Source organism: Myxocyprinus asiaticus, chromosome 27 (assembly GCF_019703515.2).
Source record: "Myxocyprinus asiaticus isolate MX2 ecotype Aquarium Trade chromosome 27, UBuf_Myxa_2, whole genome shotgun sequence".
In the NCBI taxonomy this organism is placed as follows: Eukaryota; Metazoa; Chordata; class Actinopteri; order Cypriniformes; family Catostomidae; genus Myxocyprinus; species Myxocyprinus asiaticus.
In genome coordinates this window covers 29,714,083-29,733,928 of record NC_059370.1, presented here as the reverse complement: position 1 = coordinate 29,733,928, position 19,846 = coordinate 29,714,083, and the positions used below count along the sequence as shown (strand labels likewise).

Sequence of the window (19,846 nt, the reverse complement as noted above, 5' to 3'; positions counted from 1 at the left end):
ATTCTTCCAAACAGTTTTCAGTCGAATGAAACAGAGAAAAAGGAGTGAAAACTCTTTACGTGCGCTTGTTCCATGAGACAGTGTCCCGTTGCAGTCTCTGAACAAACAGCGAATCAGACACGAGCAATGATGGCTTTTCTTTTGTCTGTTCTTAAAAATATAATAAAGTGTGTTTCTTCAAGCACGTCTTTATGATTAACAGCATTTCCTGTCATGTGTCAGTCCGAGACGTTTTACAGGTCACCCGCCTGTTGCAGGTAGATGAGCAAAATTACTTGCGCATGAAATACCTGCATTTGGACGAGGAGTTCACAAACTTGATTGAGCCTCGTCACATTTGGATTGTGGCGGGTGCTATTTCACACCCTGGGCACACATAAAAAATAACAAACGATCATAATTCGCTCGTAGAAAATGCTCTTAACAGCTAAGATCAATAGTTTTTGGGAAATGAGGCCCAGAACTCTATGAATCTGCGTGTCTAGGAGAAGCACTTTTATTGCACTCGTGAACAGCAGAGCTCACTGCGCACATATAAAATCAGATGCGCATCAGCGGCTTTTCTTTCATCTGTTCTTCAAAATAGAATCACATTTCGTCAAACACGCGTATTTGTGTCTAATTTCTTGTAATATATCACTCTAAGTCTTACAGTTCACCTTCCACAGTGGCTGGTACATCAGCAAAATACTCCGCATGAAAAATCAGCATTTAGCGGGTGTTCGTTTCAAACCTTGTTCACCAGAAGTAGGCTGTCCAACAAATTCGGGAGAAAGGAAATCAAAATAGTTCAAGCTTTGCAATCGCACCCACACTTTCTGCAGGAAAATTATCTCTAGAAAGTTTTGAACGATTATGTGTTGTGAATGGTGAGACACCCCGCAAGCCACTTGATTTTTTAACAAAGAGCCACTTGTGGCTCGCGAGCCATAGGTTCCCGACCCCTGCCATAGGGGAACGTAACGAAAGTGTGTGTATTTGAAATAAAAAAAAACAGGGAGAGAGAAAGAGAGATGAAAGGCTGAGGAACTGAATTCTGGTCTGAATTCTGGTTCATATCACTAAAACAGATTTTATGAAACATATGAAACTAAAACAGACTCCCAGGAACTGCTCTCTGTAATTCCATTAATTTGTAGTGTAGAATTAATATTAGCTTTTTTCGTCATGCAAGTTTGTCCGCTTTTACATTCTGTAAATACTCTCTGTAAATCACAAATTAAGTGCGGTATAAGCTCTTAGCTCTTTGAAAAATGAGTCCCATTTCAATTAATAGGAGCAATAAAGGTTTATCAGAGCAAGGACGAGGGGATTGTAGAGGGCTTTAGTGGCTGCTGATGGAGAGTGAATAATCCCCCCCCCCCTCCCCATCATCTTCTGCACCAGGATTCATTCTCTGTCACTGTCTCTTCCCAAACATAATCCTCAGACACATAGAAAGCTCAAAGAAAGGTAACCACAATGAGGCTGACACTTTGGTTTATGTGGTAACTATGATACATTTAAAGTTGAAGGTTAATCATCACTGTGCAAATGCCTTTTTGAAAGTTAAAACTGTATTATGAACAGGTACTTTTCACGTTTTAGTTAGGAAAGTGGAAAGGGAGACAGGAAACAACAGAGGTCGGTTGCACAAGCTATGCGTAAGTAAATGCTGTGACTATTTATTGCATAATTTAGTACTAAGTTACATTTATGCACTACTAAATAACTTAGCATTGCACCTTAAACTTAGGTGAAATATAACCCTACGTATAAAGTTCATATTTACGGAAGCCTCTGACTTTGAGTAACAGTTGGAATAAAGAAGCATGTTTTGCATGACAGACTTCATTTAAAAATATGATGTTGACATTTACACTCGTTTACATTTACGAGAGAAACATTATGTAAAAAACTGACTTCAGCGGGTCTTCAGCATAAAGCCAATCCAAGCGGTTCACTTTCCTGTGCGCATTGTCTGGTGTCACTGGCATGCCAGGTTTCAACACAAAAAAAATAGATAGGATACTACAATGAATAAATGTAAATTTTCTAGTCTTTGGTGTTAGTATTTATTAATTGCCCCTTATTAATTACAGTTCCTGAATATTATTTACATATTTAAATATTCTATCTATTATATTTACAGATTGAAATGCACCGCTTCTCAACATTTGTTTACAAATTTGAAGGCTGCTTATTGGATCAGTAAATGTAAACGTCATATTATGCATATTTACATTGCTGTATGGGGAGCTTATGACCTACTTACTAAGACTTGCCATAAGAACTGGTGGTGCCGTAACAACTGGTGGTGAAACTAAATTAAGCACTGACTTTGTACAAACTAACTAGTAATTATAAGCCCTTAGTTTGAAATTTACGCCCCAACTTAATTGAGACCTTATGCACAGCTAGTGCAACTCTACCAAGGGGAGAAGAGGGGATATGAGATCGGGAAAGGACCTTATGTCGGGACTTGATCCTGGGTCACGCATGACCCTACTGCACCATATGTCGGAATACTTCCCAAAAGGCTAAGTCTCTGACAAAAATTACTTTAAGTTGGAGGATATGATTAATTTGTTTGTAAAGACCAACAATGGAAATTGTGATTTCGATATCACACAGCATTCATGAAATGCTTTCATTATGTGTTGATGAATCTCCACCAATTTATCTGAGAGCTCCCTCAGTCTCAGTTGAACCCATCATTTGTTGGTTTGACATTCAAGAGACAAAGTAACATGTTTGAGACATGTGTCCATTGAAGATTTTATTAAAGAGTGTAATATTAACAGTGATCATGCTTCACAGTACATGGTATAATCCAAGTCCTTGACAAACACCAAGCTGAACCAGAGTAACAGTATTAATTGTTGTTCTTATAAGAAGGCACTTAATTAAAACAACTCCCACCTCAACCCAATTATCGTTTTGTCTGGGAGCTTCACACCACAGTAGGCTGCTCATGTTTGGCTTTAAAAGTCATCAGTTATACAAACGACAAAGTGTGCTAATACAGTGAGATCTCTGCTAATCTTGGCAAAAGCAAAGAGAATTTAGGGATGCTCATGGACCACAAGCCCAATTATTGGCAGTTCCAGATACAGGGCTTTTCATGCCTTTGGATGTCTAGAGCTCATGGGAAATGTAAGCTGGCCCCAGCGAGGTCTCAGTGGGATCCAGACTCACATGAGAGAGCGAGTGGCTGTGCCCATGAGTGCGTGAAAGTGTGTGAGAGCGCGTAGATGACGGCGTTGGAGATGTGCACCCTTGCTCCTGCTCCGTCGCCTGTTCTGAAGCCACCCCACGATTCTGGTTTCCAGGTCCTGTGATGGCTTCTGCTCCCTGAACCCCTCCGCTGCTCTTTCGGTGCCTCTCCCAGGCAGAGCTCAGCTTCACTGCAAGAGCTAGCAGGTTTTTCCCCAGAAACACTGTAGATACACGTGGGTCCCTGTACCACAGCATCCCTACCCCCCTCGGCACAAGTGTAAACACATTAATGGTGACCAAACTGAGCCAAGGATAGATGGCCTCCTTCCGAGCCGCCTGCAGCCCAGGCAGTGCTGTAGCACCCAGCTCCGTGAGCGACACACATGGCAGCAACAGCAGCAACACGTAACAGTAGAAGAAAACGATACCCTCCACCCAAAGTGGAACTCCCACGCTGCCCTGTACCTCCCATAGCCCGGCTTGAAGATCCAGCACATCAAGCAAGTCTACCACCACCCACAGAAGTCGACTCCGCACCTCCTGTTTTCTGCGAAGGGGGGTCATGTAATCGGTTCCTGTCAGGATGAGAAATAGCGAGGGCAGGCAGACAGAAAGTAATAGAGTTAAAGTCTTACGGGCGAGGGGATCTGGAGGCCGCCTCTCTTGTCTGTAATTTTGACACACAAAGAAAAGCTTCAGCTGCAGCAGAGAGAGGAAAAGGAACCAGAGGGAGTTGGCAAAGCCCCGGCGGGAAGAGTGAGCTTCTGAGACCACACCGGCAGAGACGAAGCGCAGTGCAAGTAGGAAACACAGGTCACCCAGCGCGACAGCAACACATGGCCATACCGCAGGACGGGCTCCGCCTCGAGGTCCCAGCATGCTCTGCTCCAGCAGGTAGAGGTCAACCACTGCCATTGTGCTCACTGTCACCAGAGTAGACACGCACACCTGGGGCGAGGGCAACATGCTTGAAGTAAAGGAGAAACAAGGACATATTAGGACTTTAACTTATTAAATGAGACAAAGAGACAAGAGGAAGTTTTTAGATGATAAATCCTTGATGTCTTAAGGATACAGAATGCATGATTATATGCTATTAGAAGACAGGGCTATACAGAGAAAAATGCCATTGCAAAGTGAATTGGCCAGATATCTTAAAAGCTTTTGTACATGTTTTAATTCTATTTATGGCCTTTTAGAACACAGCCAATTTTTTGGACTGAGCAGACAAATTGCATGATCTACAAAGAGCAGGTCAAGAAAAACCCATACATATTGTCCCTTGATGTATCTTTATTGTTTGATGTTTAAATGGAAGTTATTCTTTGAATCCTTCATATCAAAGGTAGTCACAGAATGTCTGTACAAAAGGTCTTGACAAATGTTGTCTGCAATTCTTGGCGAATAAAAGATTTATGGCATTTCAAAGACAAAGGCTTGTTCATTTTACAAAGCCTGTAAAATTGACAAGGTTGTGCAGAGTACCAACTCCAAGTACAAGTATTTGCGTGTTTAAGACAGCATGTTATGCTGGTCATTGTAATTTTTTTCATCACATCCCTACAAGCGTATCTTTCTTCTCCTAGTCTAATTGTGTTTTCTCCAAGTTATGCCCCTGAAATCAGAGAACGTGCCAGAATTCTCTCTCTCTAAATGTGATTTCTTAACTCAGAATCTTTCAGTCCCTTCATCTTTTCAAATGTCCAAGGTTTTCTACAAAATAGATAATTTTATGTCAACCTTTATTCCATTATAAATAAATCATATTAATAAGGGAAGCCAGGCATGCTTTCAAAGGCTTTTCCTTATAGCCTGCATTGCTTTCCATGCTTGTTTTGTTTTGCAGCTTTTTTCAAGTATTGCTGTACTATATTATACAGTTTTGGTTTCAGAAAAAATATGACATGATCAAGTTTGATTCTCAGGATCTGGTGTGTTTTGTATTGGGGAGCTGAGTTTGTATGGGTGCCTGCAGAATGCGGAAGCTCAGTCTTAATACTGTATAAGATATTCTGTAATAACACTGCATACTAATGTTGATTTTATTCATGTTTCCTCAAGTCACATTTCAGAAACAGACAGTGTAAAACTGTTGTATTGATTAGTGTGTGGAGAAATTATTGTGGGCTTTATGGCGAAATTGAATGCAGCGCTTCTCAGCTTGTTGAACTTAATGGCCGATGAACCATAGCTGGCTACTGACCATTCGTGTCTACTTTGAATGTCAACGTCACCTGAGATAGATGACTTTTTAATATGAAAACCATTACTGTTTAGGATATACAGGGTGTCATTTTTAATCTGTGATCAAGATCTCAAAATGTTCAGCTTTAATGTTACCACTGCATTGAGGTGAAGTGTGTAATTTATGTCACTGGCATCACCAAAAGGAATTACTAAAAGTACTGTATTTAAACAGGTTTCCTGAACAATCCCTTGTCTGCTTTTGGTCCAATATACATAGTCCTACCCTAAACTCATCTCATTGGTTGAGCCAATGTTGCTGTTTTGGGTTTGTTCGGATACCCAAACGAACAGCAATGTGTGAATAAAAGCGCCACTTTTTTGGGGCAATCAGTACAAATGTCTTGCTTATAGTTGTCGAGAGAGGGACGGAGAGAGCAAGATGGTGATTCATTCCCTTGGCTTTTTAAAGATCTAATAAAGTGTGATGGTAATAGCTCATAAATGAGTGAAATGAAGAAGGAATGAGGTATAGGCCAGACACAAAAAGCACAGGAGACCTGCTCTGGAAAAAAATTAAAGAGAGAGAGATGTACCAGTACTGTTGGAGAATTCTTGATGAAAATGGATTCAATACATTCATAACTTGGGAACTGTAGAAATTAAACACATTAATATGAAGTGTGGAGGAAATGAAGGGGGTATGTTGGTAAATGACCTAGAATGATTAATCTTCGCTAAGCTCGGTGGAATGAAAAGAGGGTGTGCGTCACTAATATCTGATTTTGGCTGTAGACTTTTTTTGTTTCTGTGACAGATTTTTCTGCTTTGAAATTCAATTGAATTTCATAATCTCAAACTATAAATGTTGTACTTAGGGCCACTTGCTCCTTTTGAAGAAAGATGCTTTGATACTGGACAAATCTTTATTTATTACAAAAAGTATCAGAAGACAGTTATTTTTGGACAAATAATGAAACCAAGATGGCTTGCTTGTAGGTGTAGAGCTTATCTTTTTATTCCACTGTCAGCACATGCATCAGGTTATCAAATCTCTTGGATGACACTGTGCTGTTTTTCTCCAAGCACATCAATAATGACTAGACTTCAGTACTGACAGCCAATGCATCCTGATAAAGCTCAAGCATTAGTGAGTGTTTGAAAAATCTGCAGGTGACAGAGCAATTTATACATAGTTTCATGAATGGTGAACTGAGAGAAGATGTATGCATAATCCCTTTTGCATTGGAAACAGATGCCTTCTTTGGTCTGTGTTTTAGTGAATGAGAACAGATGATGCCTCAAATAGTCTGTTGAAGAAAATCAACTAATATTCTTTGGTATTATGTAGGCTACTAATTGTATAATTAGAATTTAAAAATCACACCGAACGCACCTTTGCATTAAAAAAAAATAAGGACAGAGTGCCATGAATAGAGCAGAATGTTGAGACACGTTTTTACAGTCAAACTTTGTTTTTAACTTAACGTGGTGTCTAAACAACACAGTGCTTCTGCACAAGACACGGCACAACGGTCAAAGACGTCTGTCCAGTGCATGTTTACAAAAACAACTGAAAAACAGCGCAGACTAATGTAAAACGGCTCTGAACGCTACTGCACTGAAAGAAAATTACTAGTAAGATTTACTTCATTTTTATTTCGCAAGTTTTTCCATGCAGTTTTGTTTTTTTTAGTACATTTTTATGGTATAAAATGGAGTAAAATCTACTTCATGAGTGGTGGTGTAGTGGACTAAAGCACTGAACTGGTAAGTAGAAGGTTGTTGGTTCAATCCCCACAGCCACCACCATTGTGTCCTTGAGCAAGGCACTTAACTCCAGGTTGCTCCAGGGGGATTGTCCCTGTAATAAGGGCACTGTAAGTCGCTTTGGATAAAAGCGTCTGCCAAATGCATAAATGTAAATGTACTTAAAAATTTACAAGAAGATTTCACATTTACAGTAGTGATGGGCGCTTTCGAAACACGCATCATGAAGCTTAGAAACCTTTAGAGCATATTAAAATGGCCAGGTCACGTGATTTCAGCAAAAACTTCATTACAGAATACAGTTTCGAAATGTTTTGCTGTTATTGATCCCACAGTAGAACCCTGAATCAGTATTAAATGCAGGCTGTAACTGATCTCGAGTCAGTTCAGCAATAACTTGGGTCTATAAAGTCAGACTGATTTCCCTGTCAATCACCTCGAGTTGTGTTCCACAGGAAAAAAATTAAAAAATGTTTTTTAATTGTTTTACAAAAAGTGAATGTGGAATTGTGTCTATTGTACATGATAACGTTCCTTCACTTTCATTTTTTTTATGTAGCACACCCACTTTCATATCGCTAGAAATGCTGCATTGGGTAGTGCTTAACACTCTCACGTTATCATTTAAAGTACTTGATATTTGAGTTCGAGACCCACACTGACTGTGTGAAACGTATTACCATCATGTCTCATTTTTAAATGTTTACTGTGTAACGGGAGCCAGCTAATACGTGATAGCTGTGCGGTAAACTTCACTCCCCTGGCCTCAAAGAGGCACACTAGCGATTAATACCAGAGGCTGTAACCTTTAGCTTCCTCGTTAGCGCCCCGCCTCCCATGCCGGAGATGCCGATTCGAAGCCCGCTCGGAGCGGGTCAAGCAGGACTGGTTACAATTGCACAATCTGCCAAAGCATACAGTAAAAAAAAAAAAAAAAAAAAAATATATATATATATATATATATATATATATATATATATATATATATATATATATATATATATATAAATGTGTTTATACAAAACAAGGTGGTGTTTTAGAATTTTTTAAAAAAAATTAAAAATTGGTATCTAAAATAATCATAAAAAGGCCAAATTATATATGAAGGTCTACATATTTTGCAAAGATTTAGATCCGTTACTCCAGGATATTGTAGACAACCATGAAAAATATATAAAAATACTGGGCAGTAAATAATTTGTCATGCATTGTGTCATTGTAGATCCTTTTGACTCGATTCTTCCTATTGCATTTTATACACCTGTGACCAGCAGATGTCCTCAGCGTGCGGTGTTTCGAGCGCTTTGAAACAGTGAATCATTTTCCAAATCAATTAGTCCAGTTGACTCAAAGTTTTGAAAAGCTTTGTTTCTGCCATCACTTACATACAGAAGCCTTTCACAGAGATTTGTAATGCATGCTATGTAGTCTATTAGGCTACATAATTTTTTTCATAACTGACAATAGATACAAGTTATAAAGCTGCGCACAGAACCCTCAAAACTTGGTGCTCGAAACACGATGCCGATAACAATCAACAGATTTTTGTTTTAGTTTTTTAATGAACGAGTAATTTTGAGCAGAAAATTCACTTCAGACTTCACAAAAACAAGAAGTTACCAAACATAAAAAAAACAACAAAAACAAAAGAACAAAACAAAAAAAAACTGTGCATAAACCTGCAAACAGAGAACCCATTCAAGGTCATTAATTCAGTCTCCGTGCTGGGAACACCAGCTTCAAAATGTTACGATTTTAAAATGTACTTATTTTATTTACCTGTGAAATTTAGATGTCTACTTTAGGATTGATACATGATGACACATTGTCAGGATAATAAAAAATCATAAATAATTTTTACTTAAGCTAGTGCATACATTTTTACATGTTTGAATTTGATTCAAATGTAGAATTTACTAAAAGGGATAGTTCACCCAAAAATGAAAATTCTCTCATCATTTACGCACCCTCATGCCATCCCAGATGTGTATGAATTTCTTTCTTCTGCAGAACACAAATTAAGATTTTTAGAAAAATATCTCAGCTGTGAAGGTCCACACAATGCAAGTGAATGGATGCCAAAATCTTAAGGCTCCATAAAGCACATATTGCCATCATAAAGGTAATCCATACACTCCAGTGGATTAATCGATGTCTTCTTAAATCAAAATATCGATTTAATATTTTAAATGTTTTTTTACTAAAAATGTTCGCTTCAGGCCAGCTGTGGTATACATGTTCACGAGAGTGGAGTTCAAAACTGCCTCTCGCATGATGTAAACGCGTTGGCACGTCGACGTTGTCGGATCCCTCGGCTGGTCTGAAATCGGCAGGGGAAAGGTTTTCACTGCACACCCTCAATATTTTGAGTGACTCAATGGGTGTATTGATATCCCCGTGAACTGCGAGCAGCCATAGCTTCAGTCGCTTAGGATCATTGATAGGGAATCTGTGAAATCTGTTAGTCTTTCCTCTTGCGATGATGTCCGCGGACGTAATCTAATGTTTTTAAGTAGGTTGAGGCATCACGCAAGCACCATCTTGAAAAAGAAACAGATACAAATACAAATCTATAGCAAAACCAATTCAGCTTCTGTAAAACATTCGTCCTCTGTTGTAAACAACACAGCACTTCCGTATTTTACGTATTTCACACGTAGTTCTCACGTGAACTTTCCAACGTGCTTGTGTCACACGAGAGGCAGGATGTATTTGACCCCCGTGACCGAGCTGGGCGGAAGTGACATTTTATAGTTAAAGTTTTAAATATTGATGTTTTTCTTACACCTAGTGTTTCGCTTCAGAAGGCATTATTTAATCCACTGGAGTCATATGGATTACATTTATGATGGCAAAATGTGCTTTTTGGAGCTTCAAGATTTTTGGCACCCATTCACTTACATTGTATGGACCTACAGAGCTGAGATATTCTTCGAAAAATATTCAATGTAGAAAGTACTAAATCTTTTATGCTATATTTACTTAATCACAAAGTAAGAAAAAAATTTCAGTATGCGAAATGAAATAAAAGCTGTTCATAATAAACTCTCAGAGATGGTCCGCATTACTGGCCAAGGTTTAATATAGTTGTAATAAATATTGCCAATCTTTAATCTGCAGCTGGTATCGTAAAGTACCCATAAACACGACTATAGCCTACCTCTCATTCTTTGAGATGCTGTCTGCTGGACTCATGCCACATGCCCTCATTCACGAGTAAACGACTGAAAATGCCCGTCGGTAATGTGCTATCGAATCATTCCCAAACACAGAGAAGAATATCTGTACAGTGAGATCATCAGTCTCCGTGAATAAACAGAATCATCTGTCTTGATGCTTGTAAGTGTCGTGCCGCTGCCACCGCAGGACATATAAGATCAGACCTGTGCCAGTTTAACATCAACATATTGCGACAGGTGTCCTTGTAATTTACACATCAGAATTAGCAGGTGCCATTCTCACCAAATGAGCTATTAAAACAGCCCAAAACTGCACTCCATCTAAAACATTTTACATTTTTGTGCTTGCATCGGGGATTTAAAGGATGCATGAATAATGAAATATTCAAGTTGCAACAGAACTCAACTTTATGTAACGAGTGATAGGTGAAGTGGAGAGTGTATTTACCCCAAAGCATGCGGTTGGATGTCTGATGTCGGTCCTCTATAGACTTCACAGAGCAGTCTCAATCTATTGACCAGCGCAAACCTGCATGCATCAAGACGATATCATCTGAATCCAGTGTCTCAGTCGCATTCGTCCGAAATCGTGCGGTTCGTCCAGTAATAAAGACTAGGTGGCTTCTCCGCATAACTAAATGTGGAAATTAATCCGGAAAAGTCAGCTACGTCCAGCTCTAAGGTTACATTGTCCATAATATATAGTATAGTGGTGAGGAAGCGAGCGTTTCTCTCTCCCGACTTTTTTGCAATGTTGGTATGTCGCAAAACCCTTATATAATCGGCATGGGGTTTATTCCCTTATCTCGAACAGGCTCAGGTAAATCCTTCCAGATTTATCTCCGGTGTCGAGATGTTGCTCCGGCTGCTGTGATGAAGCTTTTGAGGGCTGAGGAGAGTTGAAGTCGCTCAGAAGTGCCTTAGAAACACGTTATCCGTTGAATCTGTCACGGAAGCCGAATTCTCCGATGTCTTTTCATACTTCATCAACGAAATGGTGTGAAACAAGAGAAAGAACGCGTCGCGACACAGTTTATGATTGCAGTGTGTCATTTGTAGGCAGCTTATGTGCACTTGCTCCCTCCCTTTGCTCTCTCTCTAAGTCAGTCTTTGGTTCCTCTCTCTCTCTCTCTCTCTCTCTCTCTCTCTCTCTCTCTCTCTCTCTCTCTCTCTCTCTCAATTCAATTTTTCAATTTAAAGGGGTCATGAAATGCTCTTTTTTATATATATATATATATATATATATATAGTTTCATTATCTTCACTGAGGTCCACTGATAATGTTAGTAAAGTTTTTGTTTCACCAAAACAGTCATAATTTTGTAATATATGATCATTTACCACCCTGTCTCTGACAATCTTTCTGAAAAGCTCGATTTTTGCCTCAGCTCCTGCTTTAAACTTCAATATAAACGCCCTCTGTTATGATTGGCTAACAGCGTGCAGCCTCCTCAAATTCAGCCATTTTTGAAACTCAGTCAGAAGAGAATAAACAAGCTCCAAAACATTAGAAATGTACATTTCATGGTTTACACATGACACACATCCAACACATTGCAACCGATTATATTACACTATTCATCTCAAGCACAACCATTAACACTCGCGCCCTGTCTACACCGGATGCTATAATCAATGATGCTGTCTACCATGGAAGCCACTCCAACAGTAAACAAACAGCTAGTACTGTCAACAACACACAGAAACGTTTCAGAAAGTTTGTGTCGACGCGCCCGGTGTGGACAGCCTCGAGCCGTCGCATCAACAGACGTGCCCAGTGTAGACAGCGTGTCAGCATCATAAACGATCATGACATTTGAAATATTAATGAACGGAACTGTATACTTGCATTTTTTATAGAGTCCAATAGTGTTTTTAAATGTCCCATATCCTTCAGTGACAATTCCTTGGCAAAGACTCGTTTTATTCTTCACAAGACGCACACATCCAGTTTATCATCCTGCACGGAGGTGCATATCGCTGGAACCAAATCAAAACGGTCAAAGACGTCCATCTAGTGCATGTGTACATACACCAACAATTAAAAATAGCACTGATATGGTGACTCCAGCCAGGTTTCCTAAGCAACCAAATTGGCCCGGTTGCTAGGGAGGGTAGAGTCACATGGGGTAACCCCCTCGTGGTCACAATAATGTGGTTCTTTCTCGGTGGGGCACGTGGTGAGTTGTGAGTGAATGCCGCAGAGAATAGCGTGAAGCCTCCACACACGCTATGTTTCCGCGTTAACGCACACAACAAGCCACGTGATGAGATGCGCGGGTTGATGGTCACAGACGCGGAGGCAACTGAGATTCATCCTCCGCCACCCGGATTGAGGTGAGTCACTATGCCACCACGAGGACATTGAGCACATTGGGAATTGGGCATCCCAAATTGGGGAGAAAAAGGGGTGAGAGAAAAAATAGCAATGATAGGCGAAAGAACAGTTTGTTGAGCAGTTTAAGCAACAAAACAACAGGAGCCACAGCAGCTGATAAAACGCATCTTCTCTTCAGAGTTGAAACTTGACACTGCATCTTTTAAACATGTGCCAGAGAGATGACAACAGTCAAAGACGTATGTGTAGTACATGTTTGTATACAAAAATAATGCAAAATAGTCCAGATGGGTCCCCTTTCTTGTTCAGGCCACAGACAGTAGGCCTTTTGTCCTTCTCTCTGTTTACGAGCCAAGTGAGCACCAGTGGGCAGGGCCATGGGTGCAGTGATTTTAAAATATGCGTTGATGTTGTTGCTATAGAGGCCTTCTTGAATTTAATAAGTACCCCAAGTGACGTAGGGTTGTTGCGGAAGTAGAGAGTGGGGCGTTTTGGCAGCTTGGTTTCAATAAATGCTTTTATTGCATTGGGGATTAAGTTTTGAGTTCTGGAATTTACAGTATTTATTTATTTTTTTTTTTATAGTAGAATGACCTTTTATATGTCAAAATATCAGGAAAAATTGTATTCTTCATGACATGAACCCTTTAAAGTACTTTATTGGCATGATTGTTTTACATACAATATTGCCAAAGTATTAATACACAAAACAGATAATGACAAGAAAATAAAAATAAATAATAATACTCGGATTTGACTTCAGAGAGCAAGCAGGGTGTTTTGAATGGTCCCATGGACATTATATGGGAGTTCGCCACCTGAATGGGTCTGTACTTACTGCTGCCTGTGCAATCATTGGTATGATAATTACATTGTTCTGAAGAAAACAACATGCTCAATTTCCCTGCTTTTAGTGACACATGTTTGTGTATTAAGATAAACTAGATGGGGCTTTCAGATTTGTTATTTGTCATTTAACAGACACCTTTTTTTGTCCAGAATATCTAATTGCAAGGATAGTCCCCTCTGGGGTTGCCAGGTATGTGTGACAAAAACAGCCCATCTCTGAGTTTTAATCAGGTCAATGGGAAAGAAAGATATAGAAGACAAAGTCATCCTTCTTGTCATAGTCGGCTATGCGCACCACTGGTTTCCAGAGACAGATTTTCCATTCCTTGCTTTCAATATTTTTTTTTTTTTTAGCTCCATCTTTTCTCCTCTCTCACTCTCTCACCCTTCAGTTCCCGTGGGGTTGAAGTGCTTGAAGGTCACTCTGCTCTGGCTTACTTTCAGCATGGAGGGAGTGAGAAAGATGGAGAAAATGAGACAACAAGAGTCCAGCAGTGCAGAGTCAACACTTTTGCCCACATATAATGGCACAATTTGTAATGACATGCTTTTTTTTTCTCCAAGATGTGCCTCTTGAATGTGAGGGCCTGATTGGTGCCCCAGGTGTGCACTGGCAGAAGCTCAGCCCAAACCAGCACAAGACATTCTTCACTGCAGCCATCTGTCACACGTTAGAGCTCTAAGCTGACGCCACACATGCTTTAAGCAGCAAAACAATCTGTCTTTTGGACTGAAAGATTCCTGAGGGCACAGTTTTATATGCTGTTTGTTATCTTAAATCCACAGCTTAAAAGGATATTTTCTCCAAAAATAAAATTCTGTCATCATTTACTAACCCTTATATTGTTCATAACCTGTATGACTTACTTTCTTTAGTGGACCACAAAAGATTTTAGGCAGAATATTAGCTTCAGTCACCATTCACTTTCATTGTATGGAAGGGAAAAAAAGATGCCATTAATCTGAATAGTAACATACTATTCAGTTTGAGTAAATAATGACAACATTTTCATTTATGGATAAGCTATCCCTTTAACTTCCTGCCTTATTGTCTGAAATGAAAATCTGTCATTTTTATATTAAAATCAACAGTGGCTCAACTCAATAATGATGCTCAGTGAATTATCTTTTACTTCATAATTAAATTAATCAGATGTGGTGGAGCTTTGATGAGATAAAACATCCTCTGATGCAATATAATTCTGTAAAGAAAAGTTCTAAGGAACTGGGCTCTTTTCTTTAAAAACATACATTTAATGGAATATTTTCACACTCCTTGATTTCTGTCAAATGCTAAACATTGGCACATAATAATGCTCCATCATAACATCTATTGTCCTTTTACACTTTTTTTGTTCGTGGTGCTTCATGCTGTGTCTTAGACCTTCACCCTGCATTTGATTATTGATAAATAATGTTTGTTCTGCTTTAATAAAATTTATGTCAAGTAATCACACATGCTGTTCAATATTCAAGGACCAAGTGCTTCCTAGAATCCTCGTTAGATGAAGCAAAGCCTGTTAATTTGCTACCAAACAGAAGTAGGTAAGTGTCAATACTGGCTGTAAATACGCATCATAAAATTGACGGGAAAGTAATGTGTCCTCTGTGGCACGTCTTGCCCTATGGCATTTGCTTACATGGATGGTGAATGCATTAAAGGGATAGTTAACCCTGAAATAAAAAAAAATATGTCATTTATTCAGCCTCATTTTGTTCCAGTACTGCTTGACTCTGTTTTTTCTTCCATGGAACACAAAACGAGATGTTACTTTCATTGCATCTTTTTTCCATAAACCGAAGCTTAAAGGGATAGTTCACCCAAAAATGAAAATGCTCTCATCATTTACTCAGCCTCATGCCATCCTAGATGTGTATGACTTTTTTTCTTCAGCAGAACACAAACGAGGATTTTTAGAAGAATATCTCCGCTTTGTAGGTCCATACAAGTGAATGGGGTTCAGACATTTGTAGCTCCAAAAATCACATAAAGGAAAGTAATCCATAAGATTCCAGTGGCTAAATACATATCTTCAGAAGTGACAAAATAGGTGTGGTTGAGAAACAGATAAAAATTTAAGTCCTTTTTTTACCCTAAATCTCCACTTTCACTTTTACATCTGAAAGTCACATGTGGTGCCTGTTTAGTTTAGAAGATAAAGTGGAGATTTAGAGTAAAAAAGGACTTAAATATTGTTCTGTTTGTCACCTACACCTATTATATCATTTCTGAAGATGTGGATTTAACCACTGGAGTCTTATAGATTACATCTGTGTTTCCTTTATGTGATTTTTGGAGCTACAAAGGTCTGATCACCATTCACTTGCATTGTATGGACATACAGAGCTGAGATATTTTTCTAACAATCTTGGTTTGTGTTCTGCAGAAGAAAGTCAGACACATCTGGGATGGCATGAGGGTGAGTAAATGATAAGAGAATTTAAATTTTTGGGTGAACTATCCCATTAACATCACCTTGTTGTGTTCCACAGAAGAAAGTCATATTGATTTGGAACAACGTGAGGGTAAATGATGACAGGATTTTCAATTTTGGGAGAACTTTCCCTTTAAGTTGTGGATGTATTATCAGAAACGGGATATCAAACTGTGCACTCACTGTAGGAATCTTCTATAGTAATAAGACAGATTTAGTTTGTTTTGCTGTGGTTGGAGCATATGTGGTTTCAGCTAAAAGCTCAAATGCCATAAAAGTATCTTTAGAGTTGTCCTTACATCTTGTACACCATATTCCAAGTCATACATTAGCTTTGTGTGAAGAACAGATCAAAAACTAATTATTCACAGAAACTCTTGTCTTGAAATTTTACTTGACAGCAGTGATCACCATTAACTTTCATTGCATGGAAAAGAGCCATTTGCCTTGGAGAATGTTATAAATAACTCCTTTTGTGTTCATGGAAGGGGGGAAAAAAGTCATATGGGATTTGAAATGCACATGGGTGAGAAAATGATGGCAGAATTTTCATGTTAGGGTGAACTATCCCTTTAACCATCACTGTGCGAACTTTTAGAAAATGAGATGTGTCTTTAGATGTGATTGAGGTTACAGGGGAATTTAGGATGATCAAAGATAAAGCCATTAGCAGACTAGACAAACTTAGCATTCCACAATGTCTGATGCAAACATTCTGTGATCCCCCATGGCTTTTGAAGACTAGCAAATGGCCCTTAATCCTCATTGCACCCATAGGCAAAACTGTGCCCATCACTAGGTCTTGTCTATTCCTCTCCTGAGGTCTCAACCACCATGACGGGCCAAAGTAGTTTGAGGGTATGAGGCTAATCAGCTGTATGACACCCTTATAGGGAAGTATGTAATAAAATAGGAAGTTCAGCACATTAAATTAGGTAAGGGGAAACAAAGTAATTAATTAGTGTGTCTCACACTACAGAGTTTAATTAACCCCTCGTCCACACCCCTCACTTCACCCCCATCCTTCAAGCACCAGCCTGGGCGATAAATTGCCCGTTCTTGTGTGCCAGGGGCAATTAATCCTGCCTGCTGCCCCAAGGCCACGTCCCCTTTCATGCTTATCTACACATCCCCTTTTTTGCACCTCTGTTTCAGTCTCTGTTACATATCACTGCACACGAAGGAACATGCAGTGTGGCGTACTCTAAATCCCACACTGAGAGAGCGGCCTGAAAAGAAAGTGTAGTTCTCTTGATTTTATTATATTTATCTATTTGTTTTTCTCTATTTTACTCCCTTTGTGTCTTCTGTTTCTAATTCTCTGAATCATAAGTCTCTCATCCTGTGGTAATTTCATTTTTTAAAAGGATAGTTCACCCAAAAATGTATATTCTGTCATCATTTACTCACCCTCGTGTTGTTTCAATCCAAACCCATATGACTTTCTTTCTTTTGAGGAACACAAAAGGAAACTTTTGTCAGTAAGTTAGCCTCAGTTACCATTCAGTTTCATTGCATCTTTTTTGCCACACAGTGAAAGTGGATGGTGACTGAGGCTGTCATTCTGCTTTGCATCTTCTTTTTTCCACAGATGAAAATCATACATGTTTGGAACAACATGGGGGTGAATATATGATGACAGAATTTACATTTTGGGGTGAACTATCCCATTAACATCACCTTTTTGTGTTCCACAGAAGAAAGTCATATTGATTTGGAACAACGTGAGGGTGAGTAAATGATGACAGGATTTGCAATTTTGGGAGAACTTTCCCTTTAAGGTGTGGATGTATTACACTGTGTAACAAATTATTATTTTTTGGGGTTCCTGGGTTGTAAGTGTTATTTCCTAATTGCTTATGCCTCAAAAGTATAGAAAATTGCTATTATTCCCCACAAACTTTGCTTTTGTGACCAGGACAGTGATATTTTGAAATTTACCTATTTCCAGTGAGAAAACGGGCAAATTTGTGTTTTTTCGTTCACATAAAGTCAGAAAAAACAACATACGAGTCCAAATTAACATGTATTTATACTAAAGTAATACAAAAATGACTACAAAAGATTTAGAAGTGAGTAGTTTTTCGAGATTTATGAATATGCTGTAAATCACTTTCACGAATCAGCCCCCAAATGTAGTCTCCCATCATGTTCTCATTTTACTGTCCTTGGTAACGGCGTTCAAAGTCCAGTATATCTTGATGGAAGCGCTCGCCTTGCTCCTCCGAGTACGCTCCCATGCTCTCCTTGAATTTATCAAGATGAGCATCAAGGATATGGACTTTGAGGGATTTCAGTGGTGGAGCTGAGGAGAGAAACCCATACTATCCCAACCAAAAAGACCTCAACGACTTGATTAGAGATCTTGGTCTCATCAAGTCCAATGCCGAGCTTTTGACCTCTAGGCTCAAGCAGTGGAGCTTGTTGGATAAATTGTGCAAGTCGCAGATCAGAGGAAGCATCACCAACCTTTTTCCAGCTTCTTTACCCATCAAGATGGACTCTGCTTCTGCCACAATGTGACCAGTCTGTTCGAGGCAATCGGAATCACCTGTAACCAGAATGAGTGGGGCCTCTTCATTGACAGCTCATCCAGGAGCCTCCAAGCCGTGCTGTTCCATAAGAATCAGAATCAGAATGAGCTTTATTGCCAAGTATGCTTACACATACAAGGAATGTGTCTTGGTGACAGGAGCTTCCAGTGTACAACAATACAAAAACAATACAAAAACAGCAGCAAGACATAGATAATAATAAAAAATAAAAAATAATTATACGCATACATACAGACACACACATACATACATACACACATTCACATGGGTAGTGCAAATCTAATACAATCTGTTATGTACAGTGTAAATACAAATCTGTTATGTACAGTGCAAATTTTTTTTTTTTTTTTTTTTTTCAGAGGAATGAAATGGCAGAAGAGGTTGGATGTGTTGGATAAATATATGAAAGACTAAACTGTGTATTGCACATAGTTATTGGTCAATGGGGCAATTTAACTGTTCATGAGATGGATAGCCTTAGGGAAAAAACTGTTCCTGTGCCTAACGGTTCTAGTGCTTAGAACTCTGAAGCGTCGGCCAGAAGGCAACAGTTCAAAAAGGTAGTGGGCAGGGTGAGTGGGGTCCAGAGTGATTTTTCCAGCCTTTTTCCTTACTCTGGAAGTGTATAGTTCTTGAAGGGGGGGCAGGGGGCAACCAATAATCCTCTCAGCAGTCCAAACTGTCCTATGTAGTCTTCTGATGTCTGATTTCGTAGCTGAACCAAACCAGACAATTATTGAAGTGCAGAGGACAGACTCAGTGACTGCTGAGTAAAACTGTATCAGCAGCGCCTGTGGCAGGTTGAATTTCCTCAGCTGGCGAAGGAAGTACAACCTCTGTTGGGCCTTTATCACAGTGGAGTCAGTGTGGGTCTCCCACTTCAGGTCCTGTGAGATGGTAGTGCCCAGGAACCTAAATGACTCCACTGCTGCCACAGTGCTGTTTAGAATGGTGAGGGTGGTCAGTGTTGGGGTGTTCCTCCTAAAGTCCACAATCATCTCCACCGTTTTGAGCGTGTTCAGCTCAAGGTTGTTTTGACTGCACCAGACAGCCAGCTGTTTAACCTTCCTTCTGTATGCAGACTCATCGTCATCTCGGATGAGGACGATGACAGTGGTGTCATCTGCAGACTTCAGGAGCTTGACAGAGGGGTCCTTGGCGATGCAGTCATTGAATGGTAAGAAGTACCCGTCTCTTCCCCTGGCTCACTCGGTGCACCTCAAAGAGGATTGCAACAGCATCAAGACCTTGCTGGATGCCTTGAAGTATGATGAGTATGGCTGGGAGGTCATAGGAGACTTCAAAATGGTAGCATTCCTGATGGGTCTCCAAGGTGGT

At 39.6% G+C, this 19,846-nt stretch overlaps 2 protein-coding genes across 4 annotated transcripts in view; one reads left to right on the top strand and one right to left on the bottom strand.

The window, feature by feature from the left end:
* Nucleotides 1–19,846, top strand: part of LOC127418051 (39S ribosomal protein L11, mitochondrial-like) — a 54,473-nt gene that overhangs the window by 18,193 nt on the left and 16,434 nt on the right. The window contains exon 3 of one of the 3 annotated variants that reach the window (XM_051658385.1): nucleotides 17,651–17,683. The exons of 1 other annotated variant lie outside the window; for it this stretch is intronic. In XM_051658385.1, the coding sequence (XP_051514345.1) occupies nucleotides 17,651–17,683 (33 nt within the window). Of the gene's footprint in view, nucleotides 1–16,011; nucleotides 16,045–17,650; nucleotides 17,684–19,846 lie in introns of all 3 variants that reach the window. One more of the 3 variants, XM_051658387.1, reaches the window with a different exon arrangement.
* Nucleotides 525–11,369, bottom strand: LOC127418050 (transmembrane protein 121-like). The gene is made up of 2 exons (XM_051658384.1): nucleotides 10,780–11,369; nucleotides 525–4,165 (listed from the first exon to the last, which is right to left on the bottom strand). Exon 2 carries the CDS (start codon nucleotides 4,162–4,164, stop codon nucleotides 3,118–3,120), a length of 1,047 nt encoding a protein of 348 aa, XP_051514344.1. The 5' UTR covers nucleotide 4,165; nucleotides 10,780–11,369; the 3' UTR covers nucleotides 525–3,117.

Bases quoted from the DNA above. Each gene is read 5' to 3' on its own strand.
- LOC127418050 (XM_051658384.1), bottom strand. From the start codon at position 4,164: ATGTTGCCCTCGCCCCAGGTGTGCGTGTCTACTCTGGTGACAGTGAGC.